General features: G+C 43.6%; 1 protein-coding gene across 4 annotated transcripts in view; it reads left to right on the forward strand.

Moving 5' to 3' along the window:
* Positions 1-21374, forward strand: part of fgf14 (fibroblast growth factor 14) — a 182646-nt gene that overhangs the window by 121663 nt on the left and 39609 nt on the right. For 3 of the 4 annotated variants that reach the window (XM_035393260.1, XM_035393257.1, XM_035393259.1), the window contains one exon: positions 19246-19356. In XM_035393260.1, the coding sequence (XP_035249151.1) occupies positions 19246-19356 (111 nt within the window). Of the gene's footprint in view, positions 1-2991; positions 4859-19245; positions 19357-21374 lie in introns of those variants that run through there. The other variant, XM_035393258.1, reaches the window with a different exon arrangement.

Raw genomic sequence — 21374 nt, forward strand, 5'->3', positions numbered from 1 at the left:
GCGGTTTTTTGGGGCGGACGGCAGGGGGCTCGTTCATCTCCAGGGTGCCAGGGTCTTTAAATGGGGGGGCGAATGGGGGGTCCAAAGGAGTTCCTGTCCTCTGCGGGATTTGTTATGGGTCTAGTATGGAATCGCACACGTACACGTTCCGGAAGAAACGACACGCAGGTACGTTCACCCCCTCCGGGGGGGTTAAACCCTAATTTTTTCCAGTAAGATGTCCGTGCCGTACTGACCGCTTATTTGGTCTGTTAAAATAAGGGGCCTAAATACTCCCCAGAGTGGCATCTGGTCTTTGAGAGTCTTGCGCGTGAAAGTACTTTGAAAGCGCGCTCTTAAAACTAAGATGGGTTTGTCCGTGTATATCTTTGGAACACATGGGCAACCTGTCATTTAAACTTGCAGGATTTGCTTTGTGCAGCTGATACACAGCTGACCTGTCATTTAAACTTTCAGGGACTGGCTGTGCAGATTCCTTCTGGCACGTTTCCCATGTTTTGCGGTGTGTGCCAAAATGATTAAATTATTATTTTTATGACTGCTGGGGAGATCCTGGCATCGGTGCACATGCATAATTAATAATTCAATTCCACTGTCAAAGCGGAAAGAAATTATTTAAAACCAAAAGTCAAACAGCTTATAATGATTGTATATCATGGACAATATAGTGTGAACATAGAGCTTGTGGCAACATTTTTACATGGCTTGGTATTTTTTAATCCTGATTAACATTGTAGTTTGCTTTGGCATTCAAATACAATTTCCATTGTGTTGCCAAAAGTTGAAATGTAAATGGAGATATAATTTGTAGTTTTTAAGGTGTTAACTACAGTTTTGTGGGTGCTAAAATGCAATGTGATTTTTGTTCCGGATTCCGATAAGTTCCGGGTGTATGAACGCATAGTACCCTAACTTCCGAGATGTATTTACTTGTGTGTACTCCTATACCGTTTTATGTAAAACAAGGAACACAAATTTAGCATCATACCTGTAAAATGGTAAAGTTGCTTTTTATCGGATCCTTATACTGACACTGAAATTAGGGAGTCAGCCTAATCAGGAATTATGCATTTGATACTGTAAACGTGTCGTTTCCAGCTAGTTGCGTTTTTTAAAGCAATTCTTTAACCTTTAAATCGTTCGTCTTCGGGGGTAGGCACATGAGTATTATCTCGGCAGCATCCAAATAATACCAATTCTGCCACAGCAACTATATTGCTTTTGATAATGCAAGCCGATAATGCAGTTGTTAAAAGCGAATGTGTATACAGTATTTAACACGGGTCGCTTCCGTATGTCGGCTACCTGTGGGACTCTCTCTCCCTCTCTCTCTCTCTCTCTCTCTTTGGCACGCACATTAACACCTTCGCTCCGTGTGTACCTGTGTTAATAACGTGTGCTGTTTTTTCTCCTTAAGATAATTTTTAATAAATGGCGAATCGACAAGAACAGTGGCCAAATGTAACAGATTTTCTTTAAAACGACCGTTAAATTATTAAAAATGAGTCTCGGCAGCTTTCGTATCCGAGCTTCATTCATTCATTCGTTGGCTGTGCAAGGAGTGCTTGGGCAGGGGTAATCCAGCACGTGACTGTAGTCATTGCTGAGCTGATAGTGTCCGCTACCGGCAAGAATAGTAACTGCACAGCCGCGCGCCCGCGCTGCGAGACTCGCCTCTGTGTTGCCGAGGAACATGACGTGTCAGCCGTCAGAAGTGCGAGCCGCACGGAAAATAGAAGAAAAAAAAAAAAAAAACGTTGGACAACCCGTCACGGTTGATAGCTCCGTATCGAAAAAATGCAGATTTTCTTATTAGCGTAATAACTTCAGGGCACGGCTCATTTGAATACAACCTTTTGGCACAGAGCGCCCATCCAACTTCAAATAAACAATTACCGAATGATAGAAATTACCTCGGTTTTGTATTTCGGATATTTACTTCACTGACAGTCACAATAAAAAAGCCCATTTTAAAATTATTATCAACACAAATGGTAATGTGCTACGAGTGTTTCTTTTACGCTCTCACTATAGTCTCAATATCAGACGTTTTAAAAGATTTGGGTAAGACGGAGCTGCCCACATGTCGTATATCCCATGGCACAGGTCTGTAGTTTCACAGATTGTGCCACCGTCGCCGAGAGCAAGATATTTCATTACAGGGACAAACGGTAGATGGCTCTCTCGAGTTTTTATATTTCGCCTGTGATTGAGTTCCTCAAATGATATTCATCTAAATTAGAGACTACCTAACGCACGGCGCCTTGCCATAGAGCGTAGCATGAAGTTCTTACATACCTCCCTCCCCCGCTGCTTCGCTGGCCATAGGTTGCCATATGCTAAACGAAACCAGTGGATGAACGCAATTTGACCGTCACTTACGATATAACAATTTATTGCGCTAATTATAAAACTGTATGACCGTGGCCATATTATATATAGTGTGCAGTCTTAGCCTGTGGGTCTCGGATTTGCTCGGCGGGGCTTAGGCTATATACCATGGCAGTTTGAGTGCTCGGCGCGGGAGCTGCCTGCTCGTGCCGCGTGCCTTGAATGCAGAGCGAATAGGCGCTGGCCGTGGTGCTGAAATGAATTCTTTAGCCTGGCGGACGAATCCCATGCACGATTCTGGCGTGATGTCCCTTTTAAGATTTAAGATTTCTGGAACTCTGTACGCGATCTATTGCCCCCTTAAACCGTAACGTGGTTAATAAACTGTCTCAGTCCATGTTGAGACAATCCACTGTAATGCCGATGTCAATTGACAATCCCTTCTCGATTTCTTTTTCGGTTATCAGTGCATTACTAAAATTACAGTAAAGATACAATACATTTTTTCGTATGTTGTGCATTTCAGGATTTGCTCAATTGTTTGCTCTTGCATCACAGCACACCTGAAAAATGTTTAAATGCATGGTTTGCGAAGATGTTTAATAATTAACTGAATAAGAGCACGAATAAAGTAGAGAAATTGGGAAACGTGTTGAGGTTTATTTTGTCTGTTCAGATCGTGTCGTATCAGGAAAATTATGCCTGTGTGTCAGTCCTGTTGGTTTGTTTTTCAGCCTCAAAACACAGTTACTGTGCCACTGGTTTGGGTTAATATGTCGTACAGCGTCCGTAACAACGCCCTGTGCTGTGGGCATTGAAGATTCCCGGCGTCTGTCTGTTATCGCGGTTGAGCGGGGGCGTTAGTTCTCACACAGCTGATGCAGTCTTACAAGTGTTGAATTTTACTACCATCCCGTAGCAACAGTCAAACAACGACGAGGCTACGGGTTCGGCTGCGATTAACCGAAAGGTGGCTTTCTGTCCTCTGAAAACGAGGGCTAAGGAAAAGCAAGTCCTTCGTACTTGTTGATGTGCGGGATACGCCGAGCAATGCACTGAAGCTGGAAGCCGTTGGCTTTCCGTGGTTTTGTAGCGCGAGACTCGATGAACAGTGGCATGATGTGGCTGCGCTTCGATGTGTCTTGGCTACCTTAATCGTTTCTTTCCGGTTACGTTCCGTTTGTTTTCCTGTTGATTAGTTAGTGAAAACGCAGAAAAACCTTCTTTTTTCTTCCGGTCGTGGGAGCGTCCTAAGTTTATTTATTTGCGTGCTGCTGTCACACGGGGTAGACGTCATCTTCACAAGACCCGGGTCAGCTTTGGTTACATTTTTTCCCCAAATCGGTCTACAATTGCTGTATTTTGGTTATCGGAAAAAAAGGAGAAATGTATGTATTTTCCAGATCTGTGTGATGTCGTCCACAGAGTGGAACACAATGGAGTACAAAAAGGAAGATATTTTGAATTAGCGACTAAGATCTATCAGGAGAAGTTTTTTTTTTTTTTCGGAAATAAGCGGTAGCCTATTACCTGATGCCGAGTTCTTAAATATCGGTGTAGTAGGTTACTCACAATTTTACTCAACTCCTCAAAACGATGAGCGCTGCTAGGAGAAACGAAGGTTCGGTAGAAATCATCCATTTTAGGAAAAGTGTCGCGGATTGCTTATAAACTTGAGGAATATGTGAGCAGAAACATTGCAATCGCGCAGCCCCACCTGGGAGTCGGGCGGACGTCCTTCACGAGTAATAATTACAAGAAAATCGCTTTCGTTTGTTTTGGTTCCTGATTGCACACTCAGGGATGAGAATCGCTGTCCAGCCTGCCGAGTTCTGCAATTCCGATCTTCAATAAAAAGAAGAAAATAAAAGAAGAATGGGAGAAACAAGTACCAAATTGATTTTTGTTTAAGACTGGATTGTGGCTTTAACAGAATTTAGGCATTTGCCGTGAACTGGACTCCGAGTAAGCTTCAATTGGATCTGGCAAATAAATATGACGGTATGACTAATTATTCGTTTTCCCAATATTCGTAAGTTTGGGTTAACACAAGGGGTGTTTCCCTTGGAAATCTGATAACGGTGTAATATTTTGTAGTATTATTGACGGCGTTGTGTGTATGCTCATTTTTTTAAACCATGATGATACATCGCTTCTCGTGCCGACGAAAATGTAGTTATTGGACTTGCTCGAAATATATCTATTTGCGTTACTGACAAGGCAAGGACCTTTTAGCCAGAACAATGGGACTGTAGTAAGGAATCGGGACACAAAAGGTGACAGTTTGTGTAGTCCGCGCTTCGCGTGCGGAGGTGAACAGTGCTATCCTGAGACATGGCAGCGGCTATCGCCAGCGGTTTGATCCGCCAGAAGAGACAGGCTCGAGAGCAGCACGTAGACCGGCCCTCAACCCACCGGAGGAGGAAGAGCCCCAGCAAGAACAAGGGTCTGTGCAACGGGAACCTGGTCGATATCTTCTCCAAAGTGAGAATCTTCGGCCTCAGGAAGAGAAGACTACGGAGACAAGGTGTGAGAGCGGTGCATCTGCGCGCAATGCACTCCACAGCACAGTTTAATCGTATGCAGTCGCTAATAAGAAACTGGTTTCACAGTCAGCAGTTCAACCTTTAGTCCCTTATTCGCGAGACCAATCCCTGCATCACTTGGCAGCCCCCCTATTCAATGTAATGAAATACGCGTTGCCATTGACATATACGTTGATACGAATTCTAATTGTTGTACAATTCCTATCTAAGATTGTGCGCGGCTGAGTGATCTTAAATCAAGGGGTGACGGGCGCCGACGTACAGGCAAGACTGCCTTGTAGTCGGCACGAAATGGGAATAATCCGGCTGGCTGGTCTTGCATTGAGACCAGCGGTCCTGGAGACGGCCGCGCGCATTCCAGCTGTTTATGCCTCGAGCTGAGGAAGCCGCCTCTTTTTTCCCCCAAACCGTCTCGAGCGAAGTGACAGTTCATAGATTAGTTCCCTCTAACGTTCGAGACAGCGTGCAAAATTGTCACAGTGTATTGCTGGCGCGAGCATAGATCGGTATGTAACTCACTCGCGCAGCCGAACCGCATATTAATCACTGGACAGACAAGTTGGTTTCCTTTCTATGTCATGTTAAAGGTCAATATTTTCCCTGGAACGCGTGGCTTTCAATCACACTCTCAATTAGTTATTTCCATTTTATACTAGTAAACCTCGTCCTGTAGTTCGTTTTTCTTGTAGGTAATTCAAAATGCACGATGTAGCATTTGGTAAGTCACTGTACTGTATTTCTGATACACCTAAGCCTTGAAGATTGATAAAATGGTGCACAAACCATCGAGGTTCAGTATGGGTTTGTGTTTATATCATAAATGGTATCTTAAAAATTGTGCCATTTTACGTAAATTGAAGGCATACACGTTTGAGAATGTGACTTCTCAAGTGTGTGATCCCGTCTGACAGCAGGTGCCTAACTTGTTGCGGGAAAGATGCCATCTAGTACGACCGATTTTCATATATAGTGAACAATATCTTACAAAAATTTATGTTACGAACCGTGTTTTTATGATTAATTAATTTTCTTTCTTAAAAATTCGTGTTTGTTGGAAATGTATTCCGAAAAGCCTAACTAAAAAAAAAAAAAAAAAAATAGAAAGACTCAGTTTTCTTTGTGTGCGTTTTTCAGTAAGGATTTTAACAGAGCACTCCTTAGAAATTAAATCTTATTTTGATAAATTTGTTGCCATGGCGGTAGCTGAAGATACAATCTAGGCTACTTGCTTGTTTTATTTTTTTAGGCCTCCTGTCCTTACAAATATTCCATGTAACTAATCAAAATTTAGACTGTTTTATGTAAATATAAAATAGCCTATGTTGTTTTTGTTTCCCTATGATTATGATTTTGATCGTTTCTCTATTTCTTGGTGGCGGGTGTGGTCGATTGCCACGCCCCTTTTTTGAGACACAAGCAATCTTACGATGGGCAACACTGATTTCAGTCGTAGGCTACTCTCTTCAGATTTAATGCGTCACAGTGCTGAAGCCAACGAATCCATTTTAATATTAATGGCGGTAATTATAGAACGACGTGCACGTGCTAGAAAACCGAACACTTTATGAAAACGGCAGTTAAAGCTCCGTGATAAATCTGCAGTCCGGCGTGGGCCCATGAGAAATTTGAGGAGAATCTGAAGCTACGTCACATATCCAATAAATCTTTATAATTCCTAACTTCTACATTATTATCAGTTATGTGCAATGAAGGTATTTTTTGTAGGTGTGAACCGAATAGCTCCATCTAAGTTACTGAAATCAGACAATTGTCTAGGCTATATAATATTCAGCGTAAAATGTAATGGACGATGATCTTTTTAAAAAAATTTTTTTAAAGAAGCCAGATACATGAAATATGTTTCAAGGAAGACAGCTATTTCCTATAATATATTTTGAGTGACAATAACATAATTGTATTGAACGCATCATTGTTTGTCGTTAATGCTCAACGAAAGTTGTGTGAGTGATGATTGAATGTGACGTAGTTCAGGACAACCTACGTGTTGTTCAGATTGAATCATAGCCCGCAGTCTTACAAGCATAAATGCTCACCTAGCCACCAGGTGGACATTGAAATGACGTAAATGTAATGTACATTGCAGATTGGCATGTTATATATCTTAAGACCTGACAAGCGTGTCAAGAGGTGAGCTTTGCACTAATAAATTTTGAGTAGAAGATGCCACTGATGCCAGCAGAACTCAGGGAGATGAATTATCCCTGGAAAGTTGTGACAAACCAACACCTGTGGCGGCCATTTTAGTTGAACCACAGAACGTACCATTGCTGTTAGTTACTCATTGAGAATTAGAATTTTAAACTATATTTTTTTAAAATAACTGTCACAAACCCTCATGTTGGGCTGTTTAAACCGTAGCTTCAAGGCTGAGATTTGTTCAAATTAAAATATTTAGGGGAACAAAGACTCGCAGAAATATATTTATTTTGTTCTAGTTTGTGGATGGCGGAGAGCTAATTACACAGCAGAGCAAACGCTTATGAGTCTGAGAGCTCATTTTCTAGTGATTTGTGGTTCAGGCTTCTAAGGGGAGTTACCTCATTAATTTTCCCCATTCACGTGAGCCACAGAAAATCTTTAGTGAGCCATTTTATCTGCGGCCGTGAAGACCCCCCCGGGACCGTCTTTCAGAATGCCCGCAAGATCTTCGCATGCACTTGTAAGCACTAAGGAAGAATAATGGTCCGTGCAGCAGGGCTTTCTCCAGTGCAACGTCCCCCCGCAGACCAGTTCAGCAGAATAAACCCGGACCCACACCGCCGATCGTGTAGGCTACTGTGTGATGAAGCCGTCTGGGAAACAATAGCCGTCTTTAATTCAGGCTCTTTGCGGCTGAAAACACACAGGAAGTGGGCGAGGGAGTTCCTTTGTGTAAAGGCAAAACAACACAATACCAGAGAGAGGATGTTTCACCCAGTAAGTCATGTTTAACAAAGCACAATGTCTCCTGGTGAAACAGTAGACTTTCTTTCATGGCTGTGCTTAATAAGCTGGAAGCGAGAAGCATGTAGCCACAGTGCTGTAGTCTTTTTTTCTTTTTTCTTTTATGTGAAGAGTAACCAGAACATTTTTTCTGTGGTTGCTTCCTTATTGGAGGCTATATTGTCTTCCCTGTTCTGGCAGAGTGTTTCACAGAATCGATCAAATGAAAGACATGTAATTTCTATCCGCTTTTAAATATGTTAGGCGTGTGTAAATATTACCCCTCATCCTTTGAATGAACAAAAAAAAAAAAAGCTCAGCATGTCAATCCTTCCGCAAAAGAATTACATTGTGGATATTGCTTTAATATATTTTTTTAATAGTTTAAACATATATTTGCATATTCACTCCGGAAAGCCATTATTCCAAATTGAATTTATGCCTGGAGTTCTCACAACATGTCTCTGGTCCAAAGGAAGTGTATCTGTTGCTTTTTAAATACCATGAAGCATCGTTCCGTTATTTTAATATGCCTCCTCTTTATCAGACTTCTTCATTGACACTGACTGTAATTAAATAAAATGGCTAATGGTATGTGCTAATGAATGAATAAGGGCTCAGGTCATTCCTTAATGTGCCCATGAAGAGGCCTGAAAGGTGAAGATTTCACCTCAAGGCAGTAAACACGGTCACCTTCTTCTAATCGTTTTTGGCTTTTTAATCCACAGATTCCTTTCTGTTTCAGATTATAGGCCGATTTACACAGTTGCATTGTTTACTGTACATGCAGCCCTGTAACACCAGTTGGGTCCTGGTTTATTCAGCTCAATGTGAGGGTTGGTGGCAGGCTCTCTCTCTGTGGCCACCACGGTTGGTTTGCCCCACACCTTTTTACACACCCCTGGAGGATAGCTTTGCACATACAGCCCATTCACACAGCTGGTTATTTACTGTATTTACTGAGCAGTTCTGGCGAGGTGCCTTGCTCATGCATTCTAACAGCAGTGCCCCACCTGGGACTCAAACCTGCAACCTTAATCCTGCAAGCCCAGTCCCCTATCCATTATGCTTCACTTCCACCCCTGTGATCCCCATCTCATGCCACACCTGACTGTGCATCTTCCGGAATGACTTGAAGATAGAATTTACTTTATTTAAAATATATATATATATATTTGCATATATAGTGTATGTGTTATTTGATCAGATTTTTGTAATCATATTTTTTCATTGTAATTCAAGGTTATTTTCAGCGTGTGATATTGAAATCTGCGCGGCGTCAGAAATCATACCAAAAATGCAAATATATACATCACTGAATACTTCAAAACCTGTTTTGTGAAAAAAAAAACGATTTCTTCTTTGGACTTTCCCCCCCCCCCATCTCTAACTCAAAGGCTGATTGGTAATTCTCAACCAACCCACACGGCCAGATCTGTGCCTGCGCCTGTCTGTTTGATATTCAGCCATTTCCTTGAAGCGAGTTGGTGTTTTCCTGAAGGGCGAATGGCGGCTGTCTGTGAGACGCGCTGTTGAGGGTTAGGGTAATTAAATATCCTCCACGACGCCCCTGTTAAAGGAGCGAGCCGGCTGGCGGAGGCTGTTCGGAGGAACACTGTGTCCTTCCCGTGTTTCCCTCTCGAAACCTCTGATCTTCCACACCCCGGAATTCCAAAGGGCCCGGAGCGGGAAATGGGGGTCTGCTGCTAGCTTCAGAGCAAATCAATCCTTGAATCGATAGTAATGAATAGAAAACACTGCATGTTCCAAGCGTGCGGTGTGGTCGTACATGCAATATCCAGGACTGCTGGGTCGTTTTGAGCGAAAATCAACTTGACCTTGCCATGACCCTCTTGGACGTTCTTGTAAGCCGGTTCAAGACATCACGTACCACAACACAAGCACAAACAGTACAAGTACAAAATCACTAAAAATAAACTCAAAAATGTATGTGCTTGGACGCAAGTCGGAACTGAACAGTGCAAGATCACTGTCCACTAAAAGAACCACTAAAATAATAAAACTATGAAGTTTTGTTCTCTGGGTCCCGCCCAATCTTATATCTCCTGCCAGATGTGGACATATAGTCCATGCAGTCCGTTTACACAGCTTGCTCGAAGGTACTGGGGCATTGCCCTACTTGCCAATTCAACCTACAACCTCAGTCCCTAACCACTGTGCTGCACTGCCGCCCCTGCCGCCCCCCCCCCCATTCTGCATCTTTGGCATGCATTTTTGGACCCGTTCAACCCCCAACATTTGGCTTGTACAAATTGTAGGTGTCAGTCAGTCAGTGACCGAGTTCCATAACCCATAGGCCGCACTGAGAGAGCAGAGCCAAGGAGACACTCGGTACTGACCCACGCTATCATGGTGGGACGCTTAATGCAGTTTAATGGGCTAATAAATGTTGCATCTCGTGCGATTCTTCAGTGTTAGGCTACATGCACATCTGATCTCACGCTACATTTGTTCACATTAAAACTTCACGTTCGCATCTGATCGTTGGCTACGTTTGATCTCATTAAACCGTTACTTTCACATGTAATTTTTGCCTACATTTGGTCTAATTAAAGCATTATGTACACTTCTAGTTGTCTCATTGTAACATTACATTTTCACCCAAATGTTGGCTACATTTGGCATTGTTAAACATTACATTTACACCTAAATGTTGCCTACATTAGGGCTCATTAAACAATACATTTTCATCTAAATGTTGGCTACGTTTGGTCTCATTAAAACATTACATTTACGTCTAATTGCTGGCGAAATTTGGTCTCATTAAATCATTAGATGAATTCCCTGCCCTCAATTAACCTGGGTTAATTAAGTGTCTCTGTACTCGTATTCCAGAATTTCCTCTCTTACAGCTTTTCCCTTCCGTATGGAATGTTTCTGTGGATATAAAACAACAAGCCCTGCACTTTGGCCCTTGCTGCAAAAGTTTTTTTTCTTTTCCCCCCCCCAACTCTGCTAATTTTCTTTCCCTGTCATTTATGGTTATCAGCTGCAAGGTGCAAAATTTGATACGAGGAGAGCTCATGAACTTGAAAAAGCAGGGTTTGTGACGGTCTCCTTCCGCTCCTGCGGCTTGTGTTGCCGAGAGCTTCGGCAGCGCTTGGCTGTGTTTCTCAACTGGACAGAAAATGATAATTTTAGCATCACAGTCTTATTGATCTAAGGTCTTTAATACCGGCAAATAATGCACAAAACATATTGACGCATGGAGAGATGATCATTATTCCTTCATTGTGTGAGAATTGCAGATATTTTGAATAAGAGCATAATCAGCTATTTTAAGCTAAGATCACTGGTGTGCATAAGGGGGACGCCATCTTAATCACAAATATAGGAGTTGCACTTTTTAAGCAACATAACAGGTGTGATAATAGTGTTGTAATAATTTGTCCTGGTGGTCATTCTGCCATGTAAAATCAGTTTTGGTGTACATGTATTTGGTGTTGGGAGAGAGTAGCACTGTTGCGTAAAGGTTCAGATGTATCACTCCGGTAAATGGATGGATTGTATGTAAACGAATGCAAGTCGCTCTGGGTAAGAGTGTCTGCTAAATGCCTTAGATGCAAATGGTACAATACTGGCCGTGGTCTTGAGGCATGAAAACAGCCTCAATTCAGCAACATCTGTGGCCGTTTTATGTTAAAATTGTTCGCAGATTTCCACCTCTTGTTTTGCTCTCTCTCTCTCTCTCTCTCTGGAGGAAATGACGAGTTGAATATACTGATCTTCAAAATATTCTGTCAAATGGTTTTTAGTTAGAAAATAACGGTTCGTTTCGTAAAGCATACGCGCGCGTTAGAGACAGAGTCTACTGACATAAAAGCTATCGCCGCGCCGTGTGAATCCGGGAACAACCGCTCGCTCTGCCTGGTGATTCCCTTTCTTTTCCATGGCAACGGCAACGGGAACGGCGATGGCGCGCGTTTTTCTTTATGGGCTGGAAAAGCCCCTCTCCTCTTCCAGAAACGCATAAAGTGGGTCAATCACATGTTGTGTTTAAGTCTGCAGCTGCCGCGCGGGGCAGAGCGTGTCTCCTCTGTCTGGCAGCTCCCTGCTTTACTACTGCGAAGGGTTTCCTCCTGATGCGGAAAGCCGTCGTCTGTTTTTCAGACGCAGTTTAAAAGGAAATACAAAAACAAATATGTACGTTATGTTGTTCTGAACGGGTGATTAAAGAACCGTTGAGCTGTAGGCTAATACAGAAAATGGCTTTTGATAAATGGTGAGTCATCCACCCTACAGGCTCCACCCACATTATGTGATGAATTAAATCATACATTATATTTGTATATAATGCATAATATAATCAAACAGTTACAGCTGATTTGAGTGCGGTTCTGATGGCCCTGAGGATTCATGCGTTCATTGATTAATAAACGAGTAATACTTCTTTACATGTTTTATATATTCATACATTTAGGTTTGATAACAATAGTTTGGAAGACAACATTTCAAATCACGTAAGCCGCAGTAGCTAGAATTTCTGGGAAATTACACAATTATATATTTTTGTACCTCACAATAACACATTTATGTTAATGCAGCCGATTATAGTGTAAATTCACTCAGAAGTAAGAAATGCTCACCTTAAAGAATCTACACATGATTAAGGAATTCAACGATTCGTGTTCCCTGCGCAATTTTATAGATCTTCTAAATGTGATAAGGCGTGTATATATTGTAATCACGAAATTCATTTTTGAATAGGCTATCTGAATTTCTGGTCTGTGACGGGAGATATCTGTTTGCTCGCGGTGTCTTCGCAGAAGCCGGTGGGCGTGTTTCTCCGTGATCCAGAAAACACTGAAGCAAGCTGTTTCGGCTTGGAAGCTTGCTTTCCCTGTTTAGCCGTCTTAGCGCTCAGTCAGGAAACAGGACGGTAGATTAGCGTCTGGTGTAGATATCCTTGGTCGTTTGCCCCCGAGCGGGCGGACGTGCTTGAATGTTGAATTAGGGCAAAGTAATGCGATGCTCAAAGGAACAATCAGTTTTTTTTCCTCTAGATTTTGAACGGACAAAACGGCTCTCTCTCTCGCTTACCATTAGAATAATTATACGTAACCCTCTGGTGAACTGTCACCGGAATCAATCTTGCCATCCCCGGCATAGTTTTCACATAGCTATTCAAAGTAATTAATTGATACGCGAAAACCGCCCCGGCACGTCCTCCTGTTTGTTCTCGCCCAAGGAGATTGAATGTCCATTAATAATTAATGTGGTCTGTTAGCCGCGACCGGACAGGCTCGTTTTGTGGTTACCCCTCCAGGTGCGCGCGGCGTTTCCGTCGCGCCAGGCCAGGTGTTCCTACAAGACCTTTGGGAGGCGGTCAGATTTTTGGAAAAGACAGGAGCTGCCTCAGAATCACGGAGGCATGTGCCCCCCGTTTATAATCAGTGGATTATTTATGGATAACACACGAGCCCCTCTCACACAAGAGGCATCCAGAATTTGCTTTGAAAGTAATTAGTCTGACTACATTAATTAACGAATTTTTGTGCTGTATCGCTGGCTGGCCTGCTGCGAAGTTTCATCCTTCTCAGGACCTGCATGGAGATAATATTAATTTACGCACACTTCTGAACGAAGCTCGTCGAGTCGAAGACTTGAAAATAGCATTTTTATACGCGTTTGAAATTAACATTGTGTTCCATCTCATGACTTGCAGCTTTGCCACTAATAAGCACCACGTTTCCATCAAAAACTCAATTCAGCACCACGGACAGGGGTATCATGTGACCGGGATGGAAGGCGGATTTTGGACAATTCCAAGGGCCCTGACTGATAGGGACCCTCAAAAATGGGGCCCAAAATCCGTGGTAGTACCCTTGCTCATAGGTGTATCTACATGCAAATTGTCTATAAGTAACCATCGGAAATTATGCAAGTTATTTAAATTTATAGAGGTGCCAAACATACCGTACAATATACCGATGATTAGCTGGGGGGCCACAGGACAAGGGACCTGGGAAACCGGGGAGAAATAAATATACAAAGATGAGCTCAATGCTAGGTCAAACCGACCAATCAGTTGAGCTCATTTCAGGTTAGCTTGGGCTCCAGCTTTTTAAGGATTGTGAGGTTTATTCAAGCCTGAAGTAAACCTGTTCAGCCCTGGCACTGATTCACCTGTTCAGTCCTCTCACTGATTCACCTGTTCAGCCCTGGTGGTGATTCACCTGTTCAGCCCTGGTGCTGATTCACCTGCTCAGCCCTGGTGCTGATTCACCTGCTCAGCCCTCTCACTGATTCACCTGTTCAGCCCTGTCACTGATTCACCTGCTCAGTCCTCTCCCTGATTCACCTGTTCAGCCCTGAAAATTGGCAGAAAAAAGTTTTTTAAAAGTATTTGAATTTTTTTGGTTATACCTGCCATCCCAATGGTTCTTGAGATTAAGACCAGAGGCTCATGTCCTGCACAAGGGACAAAAAAAAAAGAATTCCCAGGTTTCAGGAGGATTTATTTTTAGGTCTGGGAGTTGTTGATAGGCTGGTGTGGCATTATTGCTGATATTAATCAGGTGAATTCACCAGTGCTCCCCTACATTGTGAGTTGCTCTGGATAAGAGCAGTAAATGATGAACAAGATGAGTAAATTAATAAGCATCTGCTTACTGAATAGAGTGTAATGCATACTGTGTGAAAGAGTAGTCCTGATTTTTAGGAAATTGAAGTAAATAAAAGATTCTACATGATAGGACTTATGATAGTCAAGTAACAAAATACTTGGGATTGTTTAGTTTTAAAAAAAGAAAATAAAAGTAATTTGTTCTCAGCCAATATTTTCCTGTCTACATTTAATTGTCGAAAGAAATGAACAAACTTCATATTGGAGCCTAACAAGTCGTTTAGTGTTTTTATGAAACTTTTAATGAGCTGCTGATTGCCAGAAGCTAGCCAGCATGCTAACGTGTGCAGTTGGTGGTCTAAAATGTAGGTGGGCAAACACTGCAAGCAATCTCAATTAAAACATGTTTAAAATAGATTTGAACCATTTTAATCAAAGCAAGCAAATGATAATTTATTAGGATTAAATGATTAACTATAAATAAAGCAAGGAGCTGCAGTAGCATTAGATCTGAAAATACATATTAGGGTTGGCATCGATTCCTTTCAGTCAGGTTAGGAAATTAATTAAAATTCAGAAAAGTCCTCATAGAACTTCTTTTTTTTTCCCCAATTCATTTCCTGAATAGGCTGAATTGAAATTAAATTCTCCCCCAATCCTAATAGACTAATCTTTAATCAGCTCATATTATCCAGTCGTTGGAAAGGCAAAAAAATCCTCCACCAAATTCTGCTGCATTTAGTTTAGGACTGTAGGTGAGTAACCATACTCGCACAATGATGCCGTTCACCCACAATAGCACGCAAAACGTGCACACCTGCACTCACAAACAGACACACACGTACACACTTTCACGCACACACGCACAAACACATACACGCCTGCCAACCTGTCAACCCACAACAGGTTGTCCATATAGTCATGATGGGAGCCATGGTGAGTAGAGCTGGGCTTGCTTTTATGGACGAAAGATGTCATTGATCTCAGAAGATACATTTTAAAGTCATCTGACTCAGCAAAAATAAAAGCAGCTTGCTGTCATAAACACCCTCCTTTCTTAGTGTTTTAATTTGGGACAGCACGGTTTAAGGAGGTTCTGGGTTTGAGTCCTGGCTGGCCGGCTCCTCACTGTGTGGAGTTTGCATGTTCTCCTGTGTGGAGTTTGCATGTTCTCCTGTGTGGAGTTTGCATGTTCTCCCCGTGTTTGTGCGAGTCTCCTCTGGGTACTCTGGGTTCCTCCCACACTAAACACATGCCTGTCAGGTTAGGCGTACTCCTGCTTTCGCCCTTGACCAAGGCACTGGCCTCAGAGCTGGACGTGGTCCCCGGGCTCTGCACTGTGGCTGCCCACTGCTCCTAAGCAGCTAGGATGGGTTAAATGCAGAGGATAAATTACCCCACAGGCTCAATAAAGTCTGTCAGAGCTCATACATCAGCGCAACAGCCTTCCTAAAACAAGGTGTGTGTGTTCTACGGCAGTTTGCATTGCATCATGCCCACTGGCAGTGAGGCAAACTTTAGTGCAACAAATGCTGCATATTGCCATTGCAGTGGAGACTGGTGGCAGTACATTTTGAAGTACCCACCCCCCCCCCCCCTTATGTGCACACACGCACGCAAACACACACACACTCACATATGTGTACATACACACATACACACTCACATGCTCATGCACACGCACGCACACACACTCACACTCACATATGTGTACATACACACACACACACACACACACACACGCCTGCCAGCTGTTGTCCCTCCCACTCCAGGTGTGTGTGAGGGCACAGTTGAGGGTTGGTGTTCATCTCCTCTGGCTCTGCTGAACCTGGAGTGAAGGAGAAAGGGAGATGGCTGTCTGTCTGTCTGGCTGTCTCTGTCTGGCTGTCTGTCTGGCTGGCTGGCTGTCTGTCTGTCTGGCCGTTTGTCATGGCTGATGTGGCTGACAGGAGGAACTGACAGTGATGGATGAAGGAATACGTGATTCATAGCACAGACACACCGACACACAGATGTTGGCATATAAACACACACGCGCACGCACGCACATACACGCATGCACACCCTCACACACACACATACACATTCATACACACACATGGACACACACCAAGTCAAACTAAATATGGTGTCCATACCTAAACCCTTATTGATAATATCCATTAAAAACCTTCCAAATTAGCAAGCATGTTAAATCATCATTTTGAAGCAGCCTGAGGTATATTTTAAGTGAGTCAGTATTTGTGGATGTTTTCACCGACGCGATGTTGGCGGTAAAGCTGGTAGCGTTAGCAGTGTGATGCGTGCTCAGGGAATTCTGCAGTTTTTAATGGATAGTACAAAGATTTAATAAGAGAGCCTGCGATATTGTATCATGTAATTTGCGGTGTTACGCAAGCGTTTTTATTGATGGTTTTGCGAGTTATGGGAATCGCTCCTGAACAGAACTGTAACAGCGCGAGTGAAATATGAGAGATGATGGAGTCTTTTAAAAGACTTCCCAACTCCCCCACACTGTGGGTGGGTGGTGCTTTTTCTTCGCGGTGAAGATCGCGTCGCCTGCGATCTGGAGCGACTTGCCGCTAGGATTCGCACGAGTCCTTTATGTGGGCTTGGCCGTCTTAAATACGAACGGCTCGTTTCAGCACAGGAAGCCGTCCCAGCGCGCACCCTGCTTGGGGACTGATTGGGGAGGTCCGGGTTTTCAGATGTTTGAGTAGTAATCATCATCATCATCACCATCACCACCACCACTGGCACCATCATCATCACCAGCACCAGCACCCTCACCACCACCACCAGCACCACCATAAAGTGATATAACCAAAAATCTGTTCTTAAAAATAATACAGTAAGCTGTTAAATGGTAAAATACCATTACCATTAATACCACACTGGACTTCTCATTACTGCCACACTGAATTTATCATTATTGCCATACTGGACCCATACCCTGAACATCCCCCTCAGTCTGTGTGTTCTTTGGTCACCCTGTAACCCCCCAATGATGGCTGAAGTGTGATATTAATTTAATGGCATCCGGTGTTCATCTGGGCATGCGGTTAGTGGCTAGGACAGCAATCAGAAAAGATCAGGCACATGACCTGGTCCGTGTTTCCATTTCCTTTATGGTTAAACCAGGGAGCATGGTGTGGGAGATTCTCAACCCCTAATCATCAACAATATATCACCGTTTTATTATATGTAATTTTATTTCTGAAACCATATTAATGATTTATGTACTACTTTTCACCTGCACCACTGTCTGTTATCCACTTGTAATGAATCACTTGATCACCTGTAGAACTGTCACCCCAGTAGATGACATCACCAGCTAACAAGCAATCAGCAGGATGAGAAGATGAAATGGCATTATAATGACTTGGTGTTCCTTTTAATGCATTGTAATAATACTGTATATATAACCTACATCTACTGAAATTAAATGCACCCCCGGATCAAATTGGTGAGAGTGATGTTAATAGTCTGTGCTCAGTTTGAAAAGTTGTGATTTATCCATTAATCAGAAAGGGACTCGGGGTTATTGTGATGTGACTGACGTCTGCTGGATCCGCAGCTTATTCAGACTGCACAGTGGACTGCGCTTTGAGTGGCAGCATCCACACAAACATCGCGCCAGCGCAGAAGTCACTTTATATTCCCCTCAGGTGTATCACCTGAGGAACAACCCAACCTTTTCCAGCCATTAATTACATTCTGACAGGCTGACGGTAATTTTAATCTGCACTTTTCTTCTGGCCCAAAAACTGCGAGATGCGAAACTGATTTTTTATTTTTCCGTCGACGCGAGCTGGAAAATGCGCTTCGGGGGTCTGAAATCTGGGGGCTTAATTAAAATGTGGCCGTTGTCTGTCGCCGTGGGAGATAAACAGCGATATGTAATCATTCAGTTTACACGTGTAATCAGCGGCGTATTCATCGCGGAGAGGAGAAACGCGGCGAATGTCAATCTGTTTGGAAACGTTTGAGCGGCCATTAGCCCGCGCTGCCGTCTGAGAACAGGCACATAAATATTATGGTCTGTCCCATTATGGCTTCAGATAAATGATTCCCTCTGATTGGATGTTCTGACGTTTCCCAGTGCGCTAAAACGAGAGCGGGGGGGACTCTTCTGAGGAGATGGAGCACTTCCGCCCCGGTTCCCACGGCGAGCGGGGGAGTTATATTGATTGATTGACAGAGCGCATTGTTGATTGGCGAATGTAAAATGTCTCCCGTGCTTCGCTGTTGTACAGCCTGGAGGGGAATTAACCAGGAGCGATAGAAACAGCTGATATGCTTTATAGGCTGTGAAATTTGTTGAGGACAATCAATCAATAAATGACATCAGCGGACCATGGGTTTGCATATCTGCCAATTAACTGTGCTTTGCGCCAGAGGCACTTTCTCTGGTGTTTGCATGGATTTTTTTGATGAGCGATTCTTTTATTGTTAAATTTCACTGTGAAGCTTTTAACCATCGCTGTTGAAATGATTGCGCTTTGTCGTTCCGTCGTGAAGGTTTTATTGGTTCTTTTTTATCCTGCAGTAAATGTCTTAAATGTCAGAACAAGAAAGGGGGTCACAGAATCTTAAATGGTCATTACTGATTTTTTTCTCTTCTGTGATGGGCTGCTTTGGTTAACAATGCCATGTCTCTCTCTCTCTCTCTCTCTCTCTTTCTGTTTGTCTCTATCTCTCTTTTTCTCTCTGTCTCTATCTCTCTACCTCTCTCTCTCTCTCTCTCTCTCTCTCTCTCTCTCTCTGTCTGTCTGTCTACCTGTCTCTCTCTCTCTCTCTGTCTGTCTGTCTCTCTATCTGTCTCTCTCTCTCTTTCAGATCCCCAGCTCAAGGGCATAGTGACCAGGTTATATTGCAGGCAGGGATACTACTTGCAAATGAACCCAGATGGATCTCTCGATGGAACCAAGGATGACAGCAGTAATTCTTGTGAGTTGCGTCATTTCTTTGTTTTTGCATTTCCTGTTTTATTTCCATTTCCTGTTCAAGTTCCATTTCCTGTTTTGTCCGTTGCTCAATAGTGCCTGGTAAAAAAAAAAGATAAGTAATTGGGGAAGAGGCCATTGGTGCACAGCGGCTCAGCACTATTTCAGGTGTATAATGGGCCCAGTCCAGGTTATTTCTGTTTCTCTGTGTGAGGAAGGAATGCCTGCTTGTTCATACGGTCGGTTCCTGGGTAATGTTGTAATAAATACTCTGCAGTATCGAGTGCAGACCGCTGCGTATGTAACTACGCTGGAAAGTTACGCGATTTAGGCGCCCTGTTTTATATCCCCGTGCATCTCCTTTCGGTGCTTTAAGCAGCTGCAGCAATTTCTGGGAACGGGAGCAATCCCTCTCCCGAGAACTTGGCCATCGAATGCACCTCCGATCTCTAATCTGCGTGCGCAAACATTAGTCTTCGCAATTACCCATGACCTTAAGCGCAGTCTGGAAGGCGTGGGGGGGGGGGGGGGGGGGGGGGGGCAGGGGGGGGTGAGAGTGGCCACACACTACTCTTCCTTTGCTCTGTTAAATATTTAATGCAGTGGCATCTTGGAGTTCAGTGCATACGTTAAGAAGAAAGAAAACCACTATGGAAGAGGAGGCTTGAGCACTGCACTGGAATCAGATTGCATTTGTGCCACGTATGTGTTTCTCATTCTGGGGAAATGTCACCGCAGATGGGCAGTCCCCCCCCCCCACCCCCCTCCCCAAACTCTCGGCAATGTGCGATGGGTCTGTTTTCGGGGGTGGGGGGGTGGGGGGGTCAGGCCTCTCTGCATGCTGACACTGCTGAGGTCTGAAAAGGGTCCAAAAGAGGTGGTTTCCCATGTGAGGATGTTGGGGTGACGTTGGAGCCGATTGGAGACGCCAGTTCTTGTTTTTTGTAGAGTGTGTCTGCGGCGCTGTCTCGTTAGCACGATTCCGGTCTGGAGCCTGAATGAGGACCGGACCCCGAGCTGGGCCCCTAACCCTAACCCTAACCCCGAGCTGGGCCCCTAACCCTAACCCCGAGCTGGGCCCCTAACCCTAACCCTAAACCCGAGCTGGGCCCCTAACCCTAACCCTAACCCCGAGCTGGGCCCCTAACCCTAACCCTAACCCCGAGCTGGGCCCTGGCAGCTACGCATCCTCCACCCAACGGACCGGTGTCACCTCACACGCAGCACGTTCACACACACACACACATAGCACGTTCACACACACATGTAGCACGTTCACACGCACACACACACACACACACGTAGCACGTTCACACACACACACTCATGCACAGCTGCTCACCAGTCAAAACGTCGCTTCTCATTCAGAGTCAACGCATCACCTTTTTTTTTTTTTGACATTGTGATAATTTATAGAAAGTGTGAGACACTTTTTTGTGCACTGTAGTTCCAGCCAACTATGTACGAGTAAAAACGGTAATTGTTTCACCGTCAGTGTCAGTCATATGGAGGTTGGCCCTATAACATGTACAGTAATGCAGTGTTTGATGTACAGCATGGTTAAAGAGTAGCCCCCGGCACAAGCCTTTTTATGGATGGCCAATAATAACATGCTAAATGAGACTGAAAAGGACATTCTAACATGCTAGAGAAAGAAAAAAAAACTAATAGCAATATGTGCTCTTAGGTCTCCATCTCACTGTCCTCTCATACACTAAGTGTATTAGTGTGTGACCATGTATACATGCCGACATGCTGTGTGTCCCTTCTCATATTCAGCATAGATGCCGTAGGGAAGATGTGTGCAACCACTGACATAACTGCTCATAAATGGTACTTCATGTGCTGATACAGTCTGACATGCCTATAAGTGCGAGCACACACATTATCGTTTTCTTCTCAAGATCTTCACTTTAGGGAATATGCCATTAAATCGTCAAATAAAATAAGACGAAGACAAAAGCGGTTACGGAAATGCTGCCATAGCGTGATCTTATTGAGGAGCTTCTTCATGTGCACAGT

This window comes from Anguilla anguilla, chromosome 15, assembly GCF_013347855.1.
Source record: "Anguilla anguilla isolate fAngAng1 chromosome 15, fAngAng1.pri, whole genome shotgun sequence".
Taxonomy (NCBI): Eukaryota; Metazoa; Chordata; class Actinopteri; order Anguilliformes; family Anguillidae; genus Anguilla; species Anguilla anguilla.